General features: G+C 43.8%; 1 protein-coding gene across 2 annotated transcripts in view; it reads right to left on the bottom strand.

Annotated features, from left to right (window-relative positions):
- The window catches only part of prim2 (DNA primase subunit 2), a 238939-nt gene that overhangs the window by 217387 nt on the left and 1473 nt on the right, over positions 1-20079 (bottom strand). For both annotated transcript variants that reach the window (XR_004412093.1, XM_033021862.1), the window contains exons 3-4: positions 17873-17961; positions 10459-10576 (exon numbers count right to left, since the gene is read on the bottom strand). Coding sequence is in view for 1 of the 2 variants with exons in the window: in XM_033021862.1 (XP_032877753.1) it covers positions 10459-10576; positions 17873-17961 (207 nt within the window). In the remaining variant the exon portion in view is untranslated. The remainder of the gene's footprint in view (positions 1-10458; positions 10577-17872; positions 17962-20079) is intronic.

Raw genomic sequence — 20079 nt, 5'->3', positions numbered from 1 at the left:
CCTCCGTGTATTGTTCACTGTGTCTCCCCGGGGAGAGAAAGGGGTGGTGCCGGGGCTGTGTGCGTGAAGCACGGCGACTGGAGGGGCGGGAGTGCTGCCCCGGGACAGTGAGGGAACAACCCACCTCCCCCTCTCCTCCTTCTCCATTCCCCCTCACACCCCCCTCCGCATCTACCCCTTTCTTCCCCCTCCACCCCTCTCTCCCCCCTCCACCCGGGGTACATCTACCCGAGCCGAGAGTAGATTACTCTGGCGCGGGGCCCCCTTACTCGCGGGGCCCAATTGGGAGCAATCGATCCAATGGGCTTAAGGCCGGCCCTGGCCTCACCTTTGTCCCCCTCCATCCCCACCTCAATGAATTCCGCGCCCGCCGCGATTTGGAGTTCTTCTTCCGTCGCCTCCGCATCACACCGTTCTTCCATGGGAAGGAGTCCTCGCCCCCATTGATGATCCCTTTTCCCGTCTCCAACGGACCCCCTCCTCTTGGACCCCCCCTCATGGCCATTGGTATAATGAAATTTGGGCGTCACCATCTGACGTCGGAACAGGAGAACATTCTCAGCGGCTTGGACTTCCGAATCGGCCACTTCCTACCGCAGCTTCCGAAGTCCACAGGCTGAGCTGGGTGGAGATTAACGCTGGCGGCTCTCGGCAAAGGGATCCCAGGGCTCCACGATGTTGAAATCAGCGCGGCCCGAGGCTGGGAGCTCAGCAAACCACAGCTCCACGATGTTGAAGCATCAAGCCCAACACTCCAGAGCTTCAAACGGCGATCCAGGTAAAGCATCGCTCGCTCCGCGGTGAATCCAATATGGATTTTAAAACCAACTGTTTAATGACAACATACAGTAGGATCTAGAAGTGTCACACTGTCACTGTTGGGTAGTCATGGTCCTCTAGTCGTGGGGGTGGGGGATTGGGAGGGGAGGGGCCTCACAAGTGAAATAGCTTAAGGCCTCTCTTCATCTAAATCCGGCCCTGACAGCAGGCTAATTAGCATCTCCAGAGAACTTGGATAGGTGAGGTTTCCGATCAGGACCATTCGTCAGACTGATTGTGGGGATTGTGGGGAGGAAGAGAGCCGGAAGAGAGGAAGGGCAGGACAAAGGCGGGCAAATAATAGCTGGATGCAGGCGAGGGAGGATTTGATAGGCAGATGGTTTTAACAAAGGCTGGAGATGAAACAACAAAAGATGTGAGGTAAAAGCTTTGACGAGTTGAGAATTGTGAAGCTAAAGAAAGGAATGTTGCTGGCAGGGGAGGGGTCGCCACCTCCTCCACAGATCCTTTCCCCTGCAAACGCAGGAGATGCAACACCTGTCCCTATATCTGTTCCCTCGTCTCCATCTAGGTGTAACAGAGGTGCACCTCATCTATTGCGAAAATAGACACAAAAAGCTGAAGTAGCTCAGTGGGACAGGCAGCATCTCTGGAGAGAAGGAATTTGTGATGTTTTGGGTCGAGACACTTCTTCTGAGAATCAAGTCAAGTCAAGTCAAGTTTATTTGTCACATGATGTGTCAGAGAACACCTCACATTCTTCTAAGCTCTAATAAATACTGCCCAACCTTGTTGAAACTCTCCTGGGACATCTTATTCAATCTAGTGAAACCTATACAGAGTACTCAGAATCAGTACTCAACAAAGCCTATATTTGTGTACTCCAACACTCTGGCACGAAAGATAACAGACCATTTCCCTCCGAACTGCACACAACATAACTTCAATAAATGTGCCTTAAGTATTGTTCTCCATCATAAACAACTTTTTCTTTAATAAATTGTTAATTGTTTACAAATCCATGGGATTTGCAAACATACCCCAGCACCATCCCCCTATTCTCCACTACATCGGGGCTGCCTACTGCACCCGTGCAGAACTCGTTGATTTCATGAACCTTACCACTAATTTTCACCATGGCCTCAATTTAACTTGGACGACCTTTGTTTCCTTCGCAGGTGATAGATTATCAACTGATGTCTGCGACAAACCTGCCATCTTCAGGGATGACTCTAAAGGTGGCACAGTGGCGTGATGGAGTTGCTGCCTTACAGGGCCGGAGACCCGGGTATAATCATGACTACGGGTGCTGTCTGTACGGAGTTTGTACGTTCTCCTATGACCATTTGAGTGTTCTCCTGGTGCTCCAGTTTCCTTGCACATTCAAAGACGTGCAGCTTTGTAGGTTAACTGTGAATTGTCCCTAATGTGTAGGATAGAAATAGCGAACGGGTGATCATTGGTCGGCTTAGATTCGGCGGGCCAAAGGGTCGGTTTCCACCCTTTATCTCTAAATTAATCTAAAGTAAACTAGACTCCTACATTATATGAATTACACATCGTTCCACCCTGCTTCTTATCCTACTCTTAATTTCTGTCACTGCCTTATCTGCTTCCAAGATGAGGTTTTTCACTCAACAACATTCGAGATGCCCTCTTTCTTTAACGTGGTTTCCCACCTGTTGTCATAGATGGACCCTCACCCGCATCTTGTGTCCCATAGTTGTGCTTTTGCCCTCTCTCCCTCCCCACTAATGGAACAAGGATTAAGTTCCCAATGCCCTCAGCTTTCACCCCACCAGCCTCTGCATCCAACATATCATTCCCCGACCGTACTACCACCTTGAATGTGACCCCTCCACCAGACACATCTTTCCAGCTTCCATTGAGACTGCTTCCTCCGCAACTACTAAATCCACTTGTCCCTTCCCACCCCAAACACCCCCTCCCCTGCAACCAAAGGAGATGTAATACCTGACCCAACACCTCCTCCCAACATACATCCAGGGATCCCAGCAGTCCTTCCAGGTAAGACAGAGGTTCATGTGCACCTCCTCTAGACCAACTTTTCTCTTAATCTGTGTTTGAATTTACAGTTACAATTTAACCCAACTGCACTGAGACTTTAGTAGTATTTGAATTCACTACTAAATCTAATTGGGATTGCTGAAAAAATCTTGACCCAGAGGGCATCAAGGATCTGCAACTTGCTCTCACTGGAAGGATTTGCAATAAAAAATGAATTTGAAGCAATACCGTTGAAAGAAGTGACTGAGAAAGTAAGAATGCATTGAAGGAATGAGATGAGGTGGCAAAAGAATAGAATTAATTTGAATCCCACCACAGCTGGGTTGAATGACTATCTCTAAATTAAACTTTGTGTCTATCTTTGGTTTAAACTAAACTAAACCAAGTCACAACGGAGAAAGTGTAGGCTTGAATTTAATCATTCAAACAGCCAATACACCTTGGAGCCAAGCAGAAAGTGAATTGACCATTGCACTGTATAAATAGAGAAACATTCAAAGCATTCATCAGACTTCAGAGAATTATTTGATGATAAATAAAAATTTCAGCCAATTTCAAATAAGGTGTTTCAAAGACATTCATGCACTCTTTATTGGGAAAGGCATCGTTCTTGATAATTTTGTTTCATAGCATCTTTGTATGGATAAACTTCCACTCGTTGCAATCAAGTCTGCACCAGCTACTTCTATCAATGTATGGTATGTATACCACCCTATTCTTTTCCCATTTCAAGCAAGACCAGTATTTCCATTTAGGAAATGCAATGACAATATAGAGAATCTTTCACCTAAAGTATCCAATTCCATAATTAGCATTCCAATTCCTTCACTTCCTCCACAAGCAGAATTGTTCACACACCTCTGAACCATCATAGCAAATTGCAGTGGTGTTGGATGGATCAATAGTGGTGTCATAATTGAGCTAAAGTACTGATGCTTAGTCTGTCATTGTAGATGGGGAAATAATATTAGGACAATCATCAAATAATATCCAGGTCTCTCAGCACAAGAACATATCTGCATAGAACATTCAAGCGCTAATACAGTTGAAAGGTGCTCAAATATTCCAGCGTGCGCAGTTGACAATTAGCTTTTAAATAAGCATTTGGAGATGCAGACAATGCAGGGATATGGATTTAGCTCTTAGGGCTAAAGGAATCAAGGGATATGGGGAAAAAAGCAGGAACGAGGTACTGATTTTAGATGATCAGCCATGATCATATTGAATGGCAGTGCTGGCTCGAAGGGCCAAATGGCCTACTCCTGCACCTATTTTTCCATGTTCAGGCAGATAAGATTAGTTTAGCTTGGCATCAAGTTCGGCACAGACATGGGATGAAGGACATGTTCCTGTGCAGTACTGTTCTACGTTCTGTGCAGATATGTTCTCATGTGCTGAGAGACCTGGATATTATTTGATAATTGTCCTGATATTATTTCCAAAATGGAAAAAAAAACTCTGGGCTGCACCTTGCTTGGCAAGGGAAAAGAACAGGGTGGTAACAGCTAAAATGTATTAAGAAATAAGTATTCTCCGAGTCAACGTCAAAGGTTCAACATTAAATTAATTGGCAAAGGTGTCAGTTGTAGTTCAATAATCCACTCTTTCTCGAGTCAGAAGGTCCCATTTTTAGTTACACTCCCCCCGCCAATGACCCGCCAGCAATGCCAAACAAATGATCTCTTCATTATCACATTACTCTATAAAATGGCTGCCAGGTTTCCACAGCAAAATGTTTTTTATGGACATTCTCCACTTCAAAAAAGCCTCATCGGGAATCAAATAACCCTAGATCAGCAGTGCTGTTGCCTCACAAATCACAGCGATCCGGCTTCAAGATGCCGATCTCAGATGTGAAATATAAGGAGTTTGCATGTTTCCCTGTATAGATTTCCTTTGGCTGCTCCGGCTTCTTCTCGCAGCCCAAAGATGGGCAGGTTGACAGGTTAATTGATTATTGTAAATTATGTCCAGAGCAAGTGGGTGGGAGGAAAATCTTGGAGGGGTTGGATTACCAGGAAATATCTGGAGGAATTGGTCTGATGTGATTGCAGGGGAGCTGATAGATCATGGGAAATATGAGATGAATATAATAAAATGAGACTCCCAGAAATGCAAGTTTCCAGTGAGTACAAGCCCACAGTTCTAAACAGCCTGGCTCATTCAGAGTCCACAAGCACAATTCCTGTGGGAGACATATCACCTTTGTTTAATCCTGAAAAAAAGGGATTAGAAATATTAACAAGCAGCACAAGACAAAACATCTTATTTAACACCTCGACATGTTCACAGGGTATCATAAAAGACTCCACAATCAGCGAATGAATCCCACAAATCGGGAAAAAATAAACAATGTTTAGTTTAGTTTTATTGTCACAAGTGCCAAGATACAATTAAATGCTTATTTGTGTGTATCCAGTCAAAAAAAGATTATACATGAATACAATCAAGCCATCAACAATGCATACATAAAGGATAAAGGGTACAACATTCACTCTAAAGATATAACATTGAAGTCCGATAAAATTCAATTAGGAAAATTAAAAGATCACCATTGAGGTAGATGGAAGGTCAGGATCACATTCTTGTTGGTGAGTGGACCGTTCAGTTGCCTGATGACAGCTGGGAAGAAACTCTTCTTGAATCTGGAGGTATGCATTTTCAAACTTCTGTAGCTCCTGCCTGATGGGAGATGGGAGGAGAGGAAGTGACTGGGGCGAGTCTGGTCCTTCGTTATGTTGGTGGCCTTGCAGAAGCAGCATGATGTATAGAAGGAATCGATGGGAGGATGATTTGTGCGATGGTCTGGGCCAAATCCAAAATTCTCTGGAATTTCTTGAAACACTTCATGATGGTGGATGAGAGGGCCAATGGACAGTGTCATTAATGAATGAGATCTTGCTTTGGGGGGGGGGGGGGGGGGGGGGGGGGGAGTGCAGTGGAGAGAAAAGTTTTTTTGGCCTTCCATCACAGCAATGTGATGGATGTTTATGTAAATTATGTTGTGTCTTGGGTCTATTTGTTTGTAATGTATGGCTGCAGAAACGGCATTTCGTTTGGACCTCAAGGGGTCCAAATGACAATAAATTGAATTGTATTGTATTGTATTGTAGGAAGGCCTACAACAGTGACCGTACAAACAAGCACTAGTCGGTCGGGATGATGTCACCACTCTGTTGGCCTTCTGCTCAAAGCGAGCACTGAATGTATTAAGTTCATCAAAGAGTGACACACTATCACCTGACTTTGATTTGTCGCTTGTTATAACATTCAAGCCTTGCCACAGTCAACAGATAATGAAGTGGTTATGCTGGGACTCAAGTTTTTGCCTCTTGGCATTCCTGATGGCTTTGCTAAGATTGTAGAAGGATTTCTTGTTCTGCTCTGGGTTGTTCGACTTGTGGCCTGCAGTCTTGGCCTTCACCTGGGAATGGGCCTCATAGTTCATCTGTGTTTCAGTTGGGGAACACTTGGATTGCCTTCATTGCATGCATTCCTCTATGCACCTAGCAATGAAGTCTGGCATGGCAGTGAAATGCTCATACAGGTTGGCCGCAGACTCCCTGAATATGAAACTGTGTGTCAAGTTCTCAAAAAGATTGAGAGAAGCGTAATGGAGGTCTTGGAAATACTGAAGAATTTTGGTAGAGTGGATACAGAGAATGTTTCTAAATGGCCAGTTAATTGACAACTGAAAATTGCCACCAATATAGACAAGTACATGGAGAAGCAATGATACTTTATTGTCACACATGCACAACAGAGTGTAATTAATTTCCACTATCTACAAATGCAAAGTTGTCATATTTTGGCACCATTTACAAAGAAAAAGTACAAAGTCCAGTATCACATTTATATAACTATTGAGACCCTTTACTCAGTACTTTGTTGAGGCACCTTTGGCAGCGATTACAGCCTCAAGTCTTCTTGGGTATGACGCTACATGCTTGGGACCTGTATTTGGGTAATTTCTCCCATTCTTCTCTGCAGATCCTCTCAAGCTCTGTCAGGTTGGATGGGGAGCATCGATGCACAGCTATATTCAGGTCCCTCCAGAGATGTTTGATCGGGTTCAAGTCCGGGCTATGTCTGGGCCACTCAAGGACATTCACAGACTTGTCACAAAGCCACTGCTGCCTTGTCTTGGCTGTGTGCTTAGGGTCGTTGTCCTATTGGAAGGTGAACCTCCGCCCCAGTCTGAGGTCCAGAATGCTCTGGAGCAGGTTTACATCAAGGATCTCTCTAAACTTTGTTCCATTCATCTTTTCCTCAATCCTGAACAGTTCCTGCTGCTGAAAAACATCCCCATAGCAGGATGCTGCCACCACCATGCTTCACCGTGATGAGCAGTGCCTGGTTTCCTCCAGATGTGATGCTTGGCATTCATGCCAAAGGGTTCAATCTTGGTTTTATCAGACCAGAGAATCTTGTTTCTCAGGGTCTGAGAGTCTTTTAGATGCCTTTTGGCAAACTCCATGCGGGCTCTCATGTGTCTTTTATAGAGGATTGGCTTCCGTCTGGCCACTCTACCATAAAGGCCTGATTGCTGGAATGCTGCAGATATAGTTGTCCTTCTGGAAGGTTCTCCCATCTCCACAGAGGAACTCTGGAGCTCTGTCAGAGTGACCATTGAGTTCTTGATCACCTCCCTGACCAAGGCCCTTCTCCCTCGATTGCTGTTTGGCTGGGCGACCAGCTCTATGAAGAGTCCCATATGGTTCCAAATTCTCCCATATAAGAATGACGGAGGCCACTGTCGGACCTGCAATGCTGCAGAAATTGTTTTATACCCTTCCCCAGATCTGTGTCTTAACACAATCCTGTCTCGGAGGTCTACTGGCAATTCCTTTGTCTTCATGGCTTGGTTTTTGCTCTGACATGCACTGTCAACTGTGGGACCTTATATAGACAGCTGTGTGCCTTTCCAAAGCATGTCCAATCAATTTAATTGACTCCAATCAAGTTGTAGAAACATCAAGGATAATCAATGGAAGCAGGATGAACCTAAGCTCAATTTTGAGTGTCATAGCAACGGATCTGAATACTTATGTAAATGTGATATTTCAGTTATTTCTTTTTAATTACTTTGCAAAAATTTATAAACACCTGTTTTTGCTTTTTCATTCTGGGATATTGTGTGTAGATTGATAAAAAAAAAGAATTTAATCAATTTTAAAATAAGGCTGTAACGTAACAAAATGTGGAAAAATTGAAGAGGTCTGAATACTTTCTAAATGTACTGTACTTCATAACCAGAACAATATGTTGAATTATTATTTTATACATTGCAAGAAAATATAAAGCATAAAAACCTCTGCTCTCCAGGAATGAGAGAATAGTTGCAGTTAATAAGATCTTCACATTTCAGGATAGTCAGACGAACAAATGAGGGAAAATGGACTAAAGGGGTACATTGATGGATTCAGAGGACAAATGGGAAGAGGACAAGTGGGAGGGCATGTACTGATTTGACTGAACAGACCATCTCCGAGTCAAACAGTACAGGTTTGCAAGTTCAATCCGTGATTACACATCACACTTATCAGAGAGCAGAAAGTTTGCATTCCTTAAACAACATTCTCTCAATGTACAGCCAACATCACTCTGGGAACAGCCTGGCCATAGAGTCGTAGATACATCAGCACGTTTCTATAACTACCGCATTTGCCTCAGAGACTAATAGGAAATAAAATCCTGATGGAGATTCAGCAGGTTGAACAAGTCAGAAATTCATACAAAAACTCAATCTGAATTGCAATATTTTCTCAATTGAATCTATATATATTTTAATTACCCTTGCCTCAGAAAATGCTCAGTAGTTTAAAGTAATTGCTGGCTTTTCAACAAATTTGATTTTATCTTACTCTTGAAAACCCTACTCAGCAAACTCAGAACGTAGAAACTGTAGATGCTGGCTTTACAAAGAAAGACACAAAATGCTGGAGTAGCTCAGCAGGTCAGGCAGCATCTCTGGAGGACATGGATAGGTGACGTTTCGGGTTGGGACCCTACTACAGACTTATTGTAGTGGAAGAGAGAAAGCTGGAAAAGAGGCAAGGGTGGGACAAAGCCTGGCGTGTGATAGTTGGAGAAGCAAGGAGCTGGAGATGCTGGTTTACAAACAAAAACACACAATAGGCTGGAGTAATTCAGCGGGTCAGACAGCATCTCTGAAGAACATGCAAAGGTGATATTTCAGGTTGGGATCCTTCTGTTTATTTTACCGAAACAATCTCCACAATTTGGCACTTTGAAGTAAACAACTTACAAACAATGTGATGTTCTTGAGCTTTAATAAATATCCCCCTTACACAGAGATAAAATCTGAGTACTCAGGCTTAGTGTTCCCAATTCCCACGTGGGAAAGAGCCGAGCCTACCCTTCATGTGCACCATCTGCAGTGTACCGATTGGATAAGGTATAGGAACATTTGGCCTATATTGTTACTGCTCCACACAACCCTTCTCCACTCTATTCATCTCGTATTGTCAGCATATATGCAACTTCTGCCCCTTGTATAGCTTCTCCATAACCGCATGGTTATCTGCTGATCAAGTTGTTGCAATGTCGACATTCTTCTGCTGTCAGTGTAAAGCAGCTCCTCTGGGACACACGTTTACAGCCACGCGTCCATCACACAACGGCACTTCAAGAACGCACAAAGCTTCTCTTTTCTGAAGTCCTCCAGCTAGTTGTATTGTTCCTGGCAGTATTTTATTAATCAAACCTTAATTCTGTACCTTCGCCCATTTTTCAATTTCCATTTTGTGCACAGTGGTGTGATCTATCCAAGGAACATCTTTGCTTTACAACTATTCCTTCAAGAAAGAACATTAACATGTCCACTAAATTTTTCTTTTTACAGCTTTACTTATGTCTATTTTTACCAATTCATGAGCCTTGCTCCAAAGTAAAACTGTCAGATTATTTATTTTGAGAAAAGCAGTTGCAGAAAATAATTTCTGCTGTAGGAAAGGATTAAAAATTAAAATTCTAAACTTCCCTTGTGGGCCAATTACGCCTTCAATGAGCCTAGTGACATCCCCTTCTCTCTGATAGACCAGTCCTGTTTTAGTGCCTCACACGAGATAATGTGAGTAGGAACAAAAACAAAACTTCCCACATTCACAATATTGTAAAATCAGAATACATTCACGGCATTTGATTAAACTGAATGGAAATAAATGGCTCCAGAAGCACTGATGCTGTTGCAAAAGCCAACTGAACACAGTGTTAAGGATCAATCATTCAATGAAAAACAATGAAGTATCAGAAGTAGAAAGGTACACTTGGATGTGGTACACTGCTTCCTTACATAAACATGACACAAAGTGCTGGAGTAACTCAGCGGGTCAGGCTGCCATGTCTGAAGAATGGATAGGTGACATTTCGGGTTGGATTCTTACACATCACTAGAGTCTGGAGGGTCCCGACCCAAAGCGTCACCTATCATGATGTACCTGACCCATTGAGTTACTCCAGCACTGTCTCTTGTTCTGTAAACCAGCATCCGCAGTTCCTTGTTTCTACATGGCTTAAATAAACCACAGCTTTGCCACTGCAGCTTCTTCACAGGGGACAGAAAAAAACAAATTAAAACTTAATTTGATGAGACAGCATACATCCAAGTGAAACTGAGCAGCTACTCACAGGGTGATACTTCAATTCATTTTCGTTGAGGAAATCTTGCTGTTTGTCATGTAGCTCACCAAATCGGAAACGGAATAAGTCCAATTCTTGCTGAATAAACCATCGCCTCAAGTCTTCCCTAAAGAAATGACAGAAGATGATAGGGGAAAATAAAGAGAATTGAATCACAGCTAGTATAAGATCACAGAGCTTCAGGTATAAAGTAACCAATCCCACATGATAAATAGGACACTCCCTTCATGAAATGCAATTCCAGAAATTCAAATTTGAAACTGGGAAAAAATGCTCACGTTTTAGTCACTCGCTGGAAAGGGTGCAGAGAAGATTTACGACGAAGTTGCCAGGACTCGAGGGCCTGTACTACAGGGAGAGGTTGAACAGACTAGGACGCTATTCCTTGGAGGATGAGCGATGATCTTACAAGTGTACAAATCATGAGAGGAATAGATCAGGTAGACACACAGTCACTTGCCCTGAGTAAGGGAATCGAGAACCAGAGGACATAGGTTTAAGGTGAGGGGGGGGGGGAAAGATTTAATAGGAACCTGAGGGGTAACCTTTTTACACAAAGGGTGGTGGGTGTATCGATCGAGCTGCTGGAGGAGGTAGTGGGGGCAGGTACTATCGCAATGTTTAAGAAACATTTAGACAGGTACATGGATCAGATTGATTTAGAGGGATATGGGCCGAACACAGGCAGGTGGAACAAGTGTAGATGGGGCATGTTGGTCAGTGTGGGCAAGGTTCCACATCTGACACGTGCTTTATGGTCAATTGCAGCAGGAGGTCCAGGGTCACACTGCATGGAAACAGGCCTTTTAACCCATCATGTCAGTGTTGAGCTTCAAGCATCACCCATCCTGCACTTATCCCACTTTATTCTCCCCAAACTCCTGTCAATAACCTCCCCCCCCCCCCCCCCCCCCCCCACCAGATACCACTCATCGACACACCAGGGACAATTTACAGTTGCCACTTAACCTACCAACCCACATATCTTTGGGGTGTGGAGAAAATAGGAGCACCTGGAAGAAACGCATGTGTTCAAAAGAATGAACGTAGTCAACCCACACAGACTGCAGTGCAGGTCCGGACTGAATCCGGGATGCTGTGGGCAGCAATTTGGGCAATGTGGGCCCCCCTATTTAGCCACACAAACAGCAGGGAACTTTCATCTTTTCCCGGAGCAAGCCAACCACAACATCCAAGCCAATTTAAAAATTCTCACCAGTTTCCAAAGCTCTCTGTAACTTTGCTGCTGTTTTGGCACCCGCTGCCCTACTACTCTCAAAAATCTCAAATATAAACAAAAAGTGCTGAAAACAATGTAAAACGAGATACAGTTCACAGTTTAGATGCAGATACATCATGGAAACAAGCCCTTCACCTCACTGAGACTGGGGCTAACAGCAATCACGGCGTACACCAACACTATCGTGTACACTAGGAAACATTTACAAAAGCCAATTAACCTACCAGCCCGCACGTCTTTGGAATGTGGGTGGAAACCGGAGAAAACCCACAGGGTCACAGGTAGAACATACAAACTCCGTACAAAGGACACCCGTTGTCAGGATCAAACCCGGGCCTCTGGTGCTGTAACGCAGCAGCTCTATCACTCCGTCACTGTGCCACCGACCTGACATTTGAACATCTTTAACCTGAAACGTGACTCTTTTTCTCCTCTCACGGCTGCAGACCTACTGAATGTTTCTAGTATTGTCCAATTTTATTTCAGACTTCCAGCACCTGCATTATTTTGTATTAATTTTTTTGGAATTCCTGCATCGTGCACCTTGCCAACTTTAATTTCGCTCCTACAGTCAAGCCACTGCCTGACAATTCAGCAGAAGTCACTGACATAGCCAAGAAGACTCATGCTTCTCACTTGTGTGGGAGACATTCAGTGATTCACAGTACAAGAAGATAAAACACAAGGCCCTACACCATTTAGTACAAAAAAAGATGAGCATGCTGTAAGAGATTGCAGACGCTGTAAACTAGAGCAACAAAATTACTGCTGGAGGAACTCAGCAAGTTAGGCAGCATATGTGGGGTAGTCAACCTTGTGGGTTGAAATCCTCCACCAGGACTGAAAGTTTCAACCTAGCGCTGCTTCTACCTCTCTCCTCCACTCCAGCTCCATCTACCTCTTTTTCTCCTTATCTGTATCTACCCTTCAACCACCAGCCATTGTCTCCCAGCTCCACCCCTCCACCCACCCCCCCCCCCTCCTCTCGCCCATCAGCTCCATCAGTCCCTCCTCACCTGGATCCACCTACTGCCTTCCACCTACTGCCTGCCACCTCCTGCCGCACCCTCCCTCTCGCCTAATTATGCTGGTCCTCCTTCTCTCCTCTACACTCTCGGTTCTCATGCAGGGACTCAATCCCAAACGTTGAGTATCTATTTGCCTCCACAGTTGCTACCTGACCTGCCTAGTTCATTCAGAAATGTTGTTTGCTCAATACAAGCAGGCCAGAAAAAAAAATGGTGCACGACTAAACGGTGCACTGTGGTTTCGGCGGAGTTGCCACAATGGCAGAGGTTGCTTGCTGCAAGAACAATCCCCAAAATACACCACAAGAAATAAGACCTTGAATTTATCAAACGCCAGTATCAAAGTAAGAGCACACCACAGGAGCTTATAGATAACCAAAAGCAACTGCTCAAAATCATGGACTGTCATGAGACTCTTAGAAGGACGAGTGTTAATTGGGGAGAGGATCCCTATGCAGCAGGAATAGCAGCTGAAAATGGTGCAACCAAGAAAACTGAGAAGCTACAAATGCCCGGGACTGCATTTGAGTTTTTAAAGATGACGATGTGTTCAGAGGATGTTATGAGAATAAGGGGCACTAAGGCAATGGAGTGTTCCACAAACAAGAATGAGATGTTAACATCAAGATGCTGCTGGAGCAACAGCCAACTCAAGTCAAAAAGCTAGAGACTGATTTGAAAAGAATAGAACATGGCACAGCTTTTGACGACTTTGCTAAGGCATCAGTAGAACGAAAGCATATTAGAACAATACATGTTTCACAACAACGTCTGTTTAAAAATGCTGATTTATTTATCTCGCAGTGAATTCCAATCCCTTGGGTCTCTGCAACCAACTCAGATCTAATGCATCACCAGGTTTAAATGGTTACTCTCCAATGGTTCGTACATAGGCTTAAAAACAGCAAAAACAGAACACAGTCGAAACTGGCCCCAAAACATGGTCCAATTGCACCCTCAGGTGGTGAAAGATAGAACAGCACATTGATTCACAGACCTTGTTTTTTAAATTTCTCTTACTTCTACCTCCTGGCCAAGATCTACAAACAGGACTGTCCAGCAGATCCACTGTTTCAGCCTGCTCCTCACACTGAGCTTATTTCATCCATCACTAACTATACACTTCCTCCGCTTATCCAGTTGATTCCCATTTGTGTCCGTGACATCTCTGGTGTACCTCCACCACTTTACATTTTCTAATTCACTTGTCGCAACCAGCTCATCTTTCTCATGGACATATAAACCCTCCATATCTCCAACCCACACCAGATTAGTCTGAGGTACCTCTGTCTCTTCCTTAAAAAAACGGCCCAACCCCTCCATCTACACATATTCTTCTTCTTCAAAGCTTGCCTGGTTCTGTTTCCATCCCAGCAGCCTCCACAATCTCACCACGCCTCTCCCCAAATTCCGACAGAAATCCATCACTACATACATCCTCACACCCTAATTCAGCATTACAAGAGGACTGCTGTCTCAATTCTTCCATCTCCATCAACCAGTCCCATTCTCATGACACTTTCTCAAGTCTCTACAGGAAGTGCAACACCTATTCTTCAACTCTTGCTCTCCCACAACTGAGGGACCCAAATAGTCTTTGTAGATGAAACTAGTTTGCTGACACCTTCTTCCCACCGAGCATTCAGTATTCATAACATGGTCCCTTCGACGGTTGGAGAAACCAAACACAGGTTGGGTGAACTCTTCACTGAGCATTCAGTCAACAGCACTGATCATGTACTTCCTGCTCCATCATTTCAATCCTCTTTCCTCTCACAATTTGATAATGGTCCAACCCAAATTTGTAGAACCACACCCCATCTTCCATTTGATTACGATACAGTCTTCCTGACTCACTATCAAATTAAAAAACATCAGATAATTCACATTGTTTGTATCAAAACTGGCCACATCTACTGCAGGTCATCTAATAATCAGTTTTTCCTCTCTGCTAAACATTTCCTACAGCTCTGCATTTCACGACCTTTATTTGTCCATTTGTGTTCAAACTACCCTCCTTAACTTGTTTATGAAGTTTATCAGCATAGCATCCCTGACCCCACCACACGGGAGATATTCCCTTTGATCCATCCATCCCCTGCCCCCGTTGTACTTTGAAACATTCTCATTTTCACTTTCCCAGTTACTGGAGTTTTCAATCTTAAATGTTAACTGTCACTCTCTCTCTGTCAACAAAATGAAGTGTTTCCAGCACTTTCCACTTTAGTTCAGATTTTCAGCAATTGTAATTTTTTTTAAACTTTTGCTTACAGTACAGACCACATTGTTTAAACTATTGCAATAGTCTTTAATATTCCTTTCAGCTGAAAATCATCAAATGCAGTAGTTCTCAGTTTACCTGTATAAAGGAAACAGCAGAAACCAGTGATACAACTGACAAGCTGCCAATGCATTTAAACACATTGGCGCTATTGTGATCTACCGGCAGCAACGGAGCAGCCGACAGTAAGGGAATTCCCGATCGCAGGGGAATCCCAGACCTGGCGGAGGATTGCAGGAACAGTAAGTACTGTACACGGGACACACCGGAGAGGCCTCCATGGTGTCCGGAAACGTGGCCGGCGGGCAGGACTACGTCAGACTGAAGCGCAGGGGACTACGACCTCCCTCTCCCTACCATCCTACTAGCCAATGTGCAATCACTGGAAACTAAAGTGGAGGACTTAAGGTCAAGGGTGCTTTATCAAAGGGAGCCGAGGGAATGCTCACATGTTTCACAGAAACATAGAAAATAGGTGCAGGAGTAGGCCATTCGGCCCTTCGAGCTTGCACCGCCATTCAATATGATCATGGCTGATCATCCACTCAGTATCCTGTACCTGCCTTCTCTCCATACCCCGATTCCTTTAGCCACAAGGGCCACATCGAACTCCCTCTTAAATACAGCCAATGAACTGGCCTCAACTATCTTCTGTGGCAGAGAATTCCAGAGATTCATCACTCTCTGTGTGAAAAATGTTTTTCTCATCTCAGTCCTAAAAGATTTCCCCCTTATCCTTAAACTGTGACCCCTTGTTCTGGACTTCCCCAACATCGGGAACAATCTTCCTGCATCTAGCCTGTCCAACCGCTTAAGAATTTTGTAAGTTTCTATAATATCCCCCCTCAATCTTCTAAATTCCAGCGAGTACAAGCCGAGTCTATCCAGTCTTTCTTCATATGAAAGTCCTGACATCCCAGGAATCAGTCTGGTGAACCTTCTCTGTACTCCCTCTATGGCAAGAATGTCTTTCCTCAGATTAGGAGATCAAAACTGTACGCAATACTCCAGGTGTGGTCTCACCAAGACCCTGTACAACTGCAGTAGAACCTCCCTGCTCCTATACTCAAATCCTTTTGCTATGAATGCTAACATACCATTCGCTTTCTTCGCTGCCTGCTGCACCTGCAAGCCTACTTTCAATGACTGGTGTACCATGACACCCAGGACTCGTTGCATCTCCCCTTTTCCTAATCGACCACCATTCAGATAATAGTCTACTTTCCTGTTTTTGCCACCAAAGTGGATAACATTTATCCACATTATACTGCATCTGCCATGCATTTGCCCACTCACCCAGCCTATCCAAGTCACCTAGCATCCTCCTCACAGCTAACACTGCCCCCCAGCTTCGTGTCATCCACAAACTTGAAGATGTTGCATTCAATTCCCTCGTCCAAATCATAAATATATATTGTAAATAGCTGGGGTCCCAGCACTGAGCCTTGCGGTACCCCACTAGTCACTGCCTGCCATTGTGAAAAGGACCCGTTTACTCCTACTCTTTGCTTCCTGTCTGCCAGCCAGTTCTTTATCCACATCAATACTGAACCCCCAATACCGTGTGCTTTAAGTTTGTTTACTAATCTCTTATGTGGAACCTTGTCGAAAGCCTTCTGAAAGTCCAGATATAACACATCCACTGGTTCTCCCTTATCCACTCTACTAGTTACATCCTCGAAAAAGTCTATAAAATTCGTTAGACATGATTTACCTTTCGTAAATCCATGCTGACTTTGTCCAATGATTTCTGGGTCCAATGAAACATGGATCACCCCCAGCTCCCCAGACTCAGCCTTCCAGCCTGAAGGTTTCTCCATCCATCGTATGGGCCGAACACTGGCATCTGGGAAAGGTGAGGACTGTACATAGTTGGTCTGGGGTGGAAGAGGAACAACTACAGGACTGCTTGGAGTCAGTAGACTGGGTAATGTTCAAGGACTCGGCAATGGACCTGAATTAATACGCCACAGTCGTTACAGACTTCATAAGGAAATGTGCAGAGGACTGTGTTCCTACAAAACTTTCCTAGTGTTTCCTAACCAGAAGTCTTGGTTGAATCAGGAGATACGCATTCTTCTGAAGACCAGATCCCGGGCATTCAGGGCTGGTAACGAAGAGGTCTATAAAAAGTCCAGGTACGAAGGGCCGAATGGCTTACTCCTACACCTATTGTCTATTGTCCTTGACAAGGCCATCATAAAGTCCAAAAGGGACTTCCGCTCAAAGCTGTGGCGGATGTTCGGCAACTGTGGCCAGGTTTGAATGTCATCACCTCCTACAAGGCGAAACCAGGAGGCAGCTCAAGCGACAGCGAAGCATCACTCCTTGATGAGCTCAATGCGTTCCGACGCATTCTTTGACAGGGAGAACATTGATGTGCCTTCCCGAGCCCCCATACGTCCCAGTATTACAGTCCCAACCGCAGGGCCTGTGGACTTTAATATCATGAAGCCCGCGGTCTCTGGTAAGAGGCCGACTCGGGAACCCAATGCCAGCGGAGAGTTTCAACTGCCCCCAACGCGGGGGTTTCAATCACCCCGAAGGGGGCTTCGATCGTCGGCTGCGACAGCTTTGATCGCCCCGACTGCGGGAGAACAAACAGAGAGAAGATTGAAGTTTATTGCCTTCCATCACAGTGTTGGAATGTGGAATCCACTGTGATGGATGTTTATGTTAACTTTAATGTGGTTCTGTGTCTTGTTGCTTTTCACTTAGTATGGTTGTATGGCAACTCAAATTTCACTGCCCTAATTGGTACATGCGACAATAAACTGACTTTGAAACATCACATAACAAAACAACTTCAAACTGGTTCCACAGATTCCACATGAAAGTTCACGTTGTACTTACGACTGGCAGTAAGCAAGACGCAGTATGAAATGAGAGATGTGATCTTTCTTCCTCATTTCATATTCATCCATCTTCTCTTCGCTGAAAACCTGATGGATGCAGAAAGATAAAGAAAGCATTATACATTAACAAGACATCAGGCCAATGTACCAAGGTTACAGAATAAAGGGTAGCTAGAAAGCATAGAGAGATTTAAATATACATGAAAGCGAAAAAATATTAGTAAAAATCATGTTCATATCCTGATTCATTCACAAGAAACGGCAATTCCTAGAAATATGATGAATTGGTTTATTTGTGTGCATCAAGCAGCTGTTGTAAGCAGCCCCAAGCATGTATGTAAAGTGATTTATTCACCTTACACATTACTGATTTTATTTTTTTGGTTTAGTTTAAATACAGCATTGAAACAGACCCTTCGGCCCACATATCACCCATCACACTAGATCCATGTTATCCCAGTTTCGCCTCTTACATTCTAGGAGCAATTTACAGAAGACAATTAACCTACAAAACTGCACTTTTATGGAATGTGGGAGGAAACTGGAGCACCCTGAGAAAACCCATGTGGTCACAGGGAGAACGTACTAACTGCACAGGCCGCATCCATGGTTTGGATCGAACATGGGTCTCTCGTGTGATAAGCCAGCAACTCTACCTCTGCGCCACTGTGCTGCCCCACTAACAGGCACCCCATTCCCAAACCATTCTCTGTCGAGAGGAATTATTTTAGTCCAAATATTCTTAAAACCCAGGCCTTCTATTATCAAATTACCTGGTAAGGTGTGGAAGCCTGATGTATCAGCTTGAGCCTTCAATCTGGAGAATAAGATTGATGGACACCATTCCACCTAGGTAATTTATATTCAACTAAATAAAGTCAGTGTTTCTCTACAATGTAAAATATATGTACGTGTGTGTGCATGTGTTTTTGCTTTTTTTCCCATCTGTCTGCATTTGTACTTGATACATCTGCAATATTATCAATTCTTGAACTCGTGACTTTAGCTTCCACATATAGTTAAACATTTCCTAGCATGATATAGGTAGTTGATATAACGTGCATTTCTACACTGCAGATATGATAACATGAGTGATGAATTTGGGAACTCTATTTGTATTATGTAGGCTGAATGGGTTATAACGCAATTTCAATTGGGGTTAGGCATGTTACTCAAAAGTTGTTTTGGAAATTAATTAGAAAGGAGCTGTCTTGCAAATGAAAACAGCATATGTCAATAATCAAACACCATTGTCTCTTAAAAACAGAGCTGCTACTTTAACCGCATAAAATAATTGAAATTGACAAACACTTCCATTGACACGTGCAATGAAATGTTAGTAAACAATGTAACATACAGCTCTTGATACTTTTGGCTTGAAGTGACAACAGTAAACTTACTACTATGAAAAGAACCCTTATTTTTGATAAAATCTGAAAGGAAATAATCTTTGTTATTAGGGGTCTGATGCTCTCAAGCTCCTTTCCCCCATCGACAATGGTTTTTGAATGGTGTTTTAAGACAGAAGACACATCTGTACAGAGGATTTGCTGAGAGGACTAGGTAAAGTAAGGTGACAAACATTGCCACCGAGGCTGCAGAGTGGTAGAAACAGCCCAGTCCATCACAGACATAGCCCTCCCCACCATCAAAAGCATTTACACAAGGTGCTGCCTCAAGGCACTGGCATCAACTACAGCCAAAGGGCGAGCTTTGTGACAGTGATCCTGGCAGGCAGAGTAAAATTCAATATGGATGTTATCAGCAGAATGGGGACATGCGCCAGAGAACATGCCTCAGTTAAATGTGTACAAAGAAACTACAGATGCTGGTAAAAAGTCTGAACGGTCTGACCCGCTGAGGTACTCCAGCATTTTGTGTCTATCTTAGACCTTGGTTAAATGTCAATTTGACAAAGAGGCATTTACAACTACCTTCACCGATCACTCTTTTCTGAAGGCATTGATCTAAAAATTATGGTAAATGTCCTGGTGATAAACTTTCTAAGGTACATTGTTCCACGTATATTCAACAATAGCATAGGTTGGGGGACACTACTGAATTGGTGATTCATCTGCTGCCTCCTAAATTAACTTTTAAAAGGCAAATGCCAAGAGAAAAGAGACAAGTGAAATGGAGATACAGTAGGACACAATGTACTGAAGTAACTCAGCGAGTCAGGCAGCCCCTCTGGATAACATGGAT

Source organism: Amblyraja radiata, chromosome 5 (assembly GCF_010909765.2).
Source record: "Amblyraja radiata isolate CabotCenter1 chromosome 5, sAmbRad1.1.pri, whole genome shotgun sequence".
Lineage (NCBI taxonomy): Eukaryota > Metazoa > Chordata > Chondrichthyes > Rajiformes > Rajidae > Amblyraja > Amblyraja radiata.
This window is presented reverse-complemented; position numbering and strand designations above follow the sequence as displayed.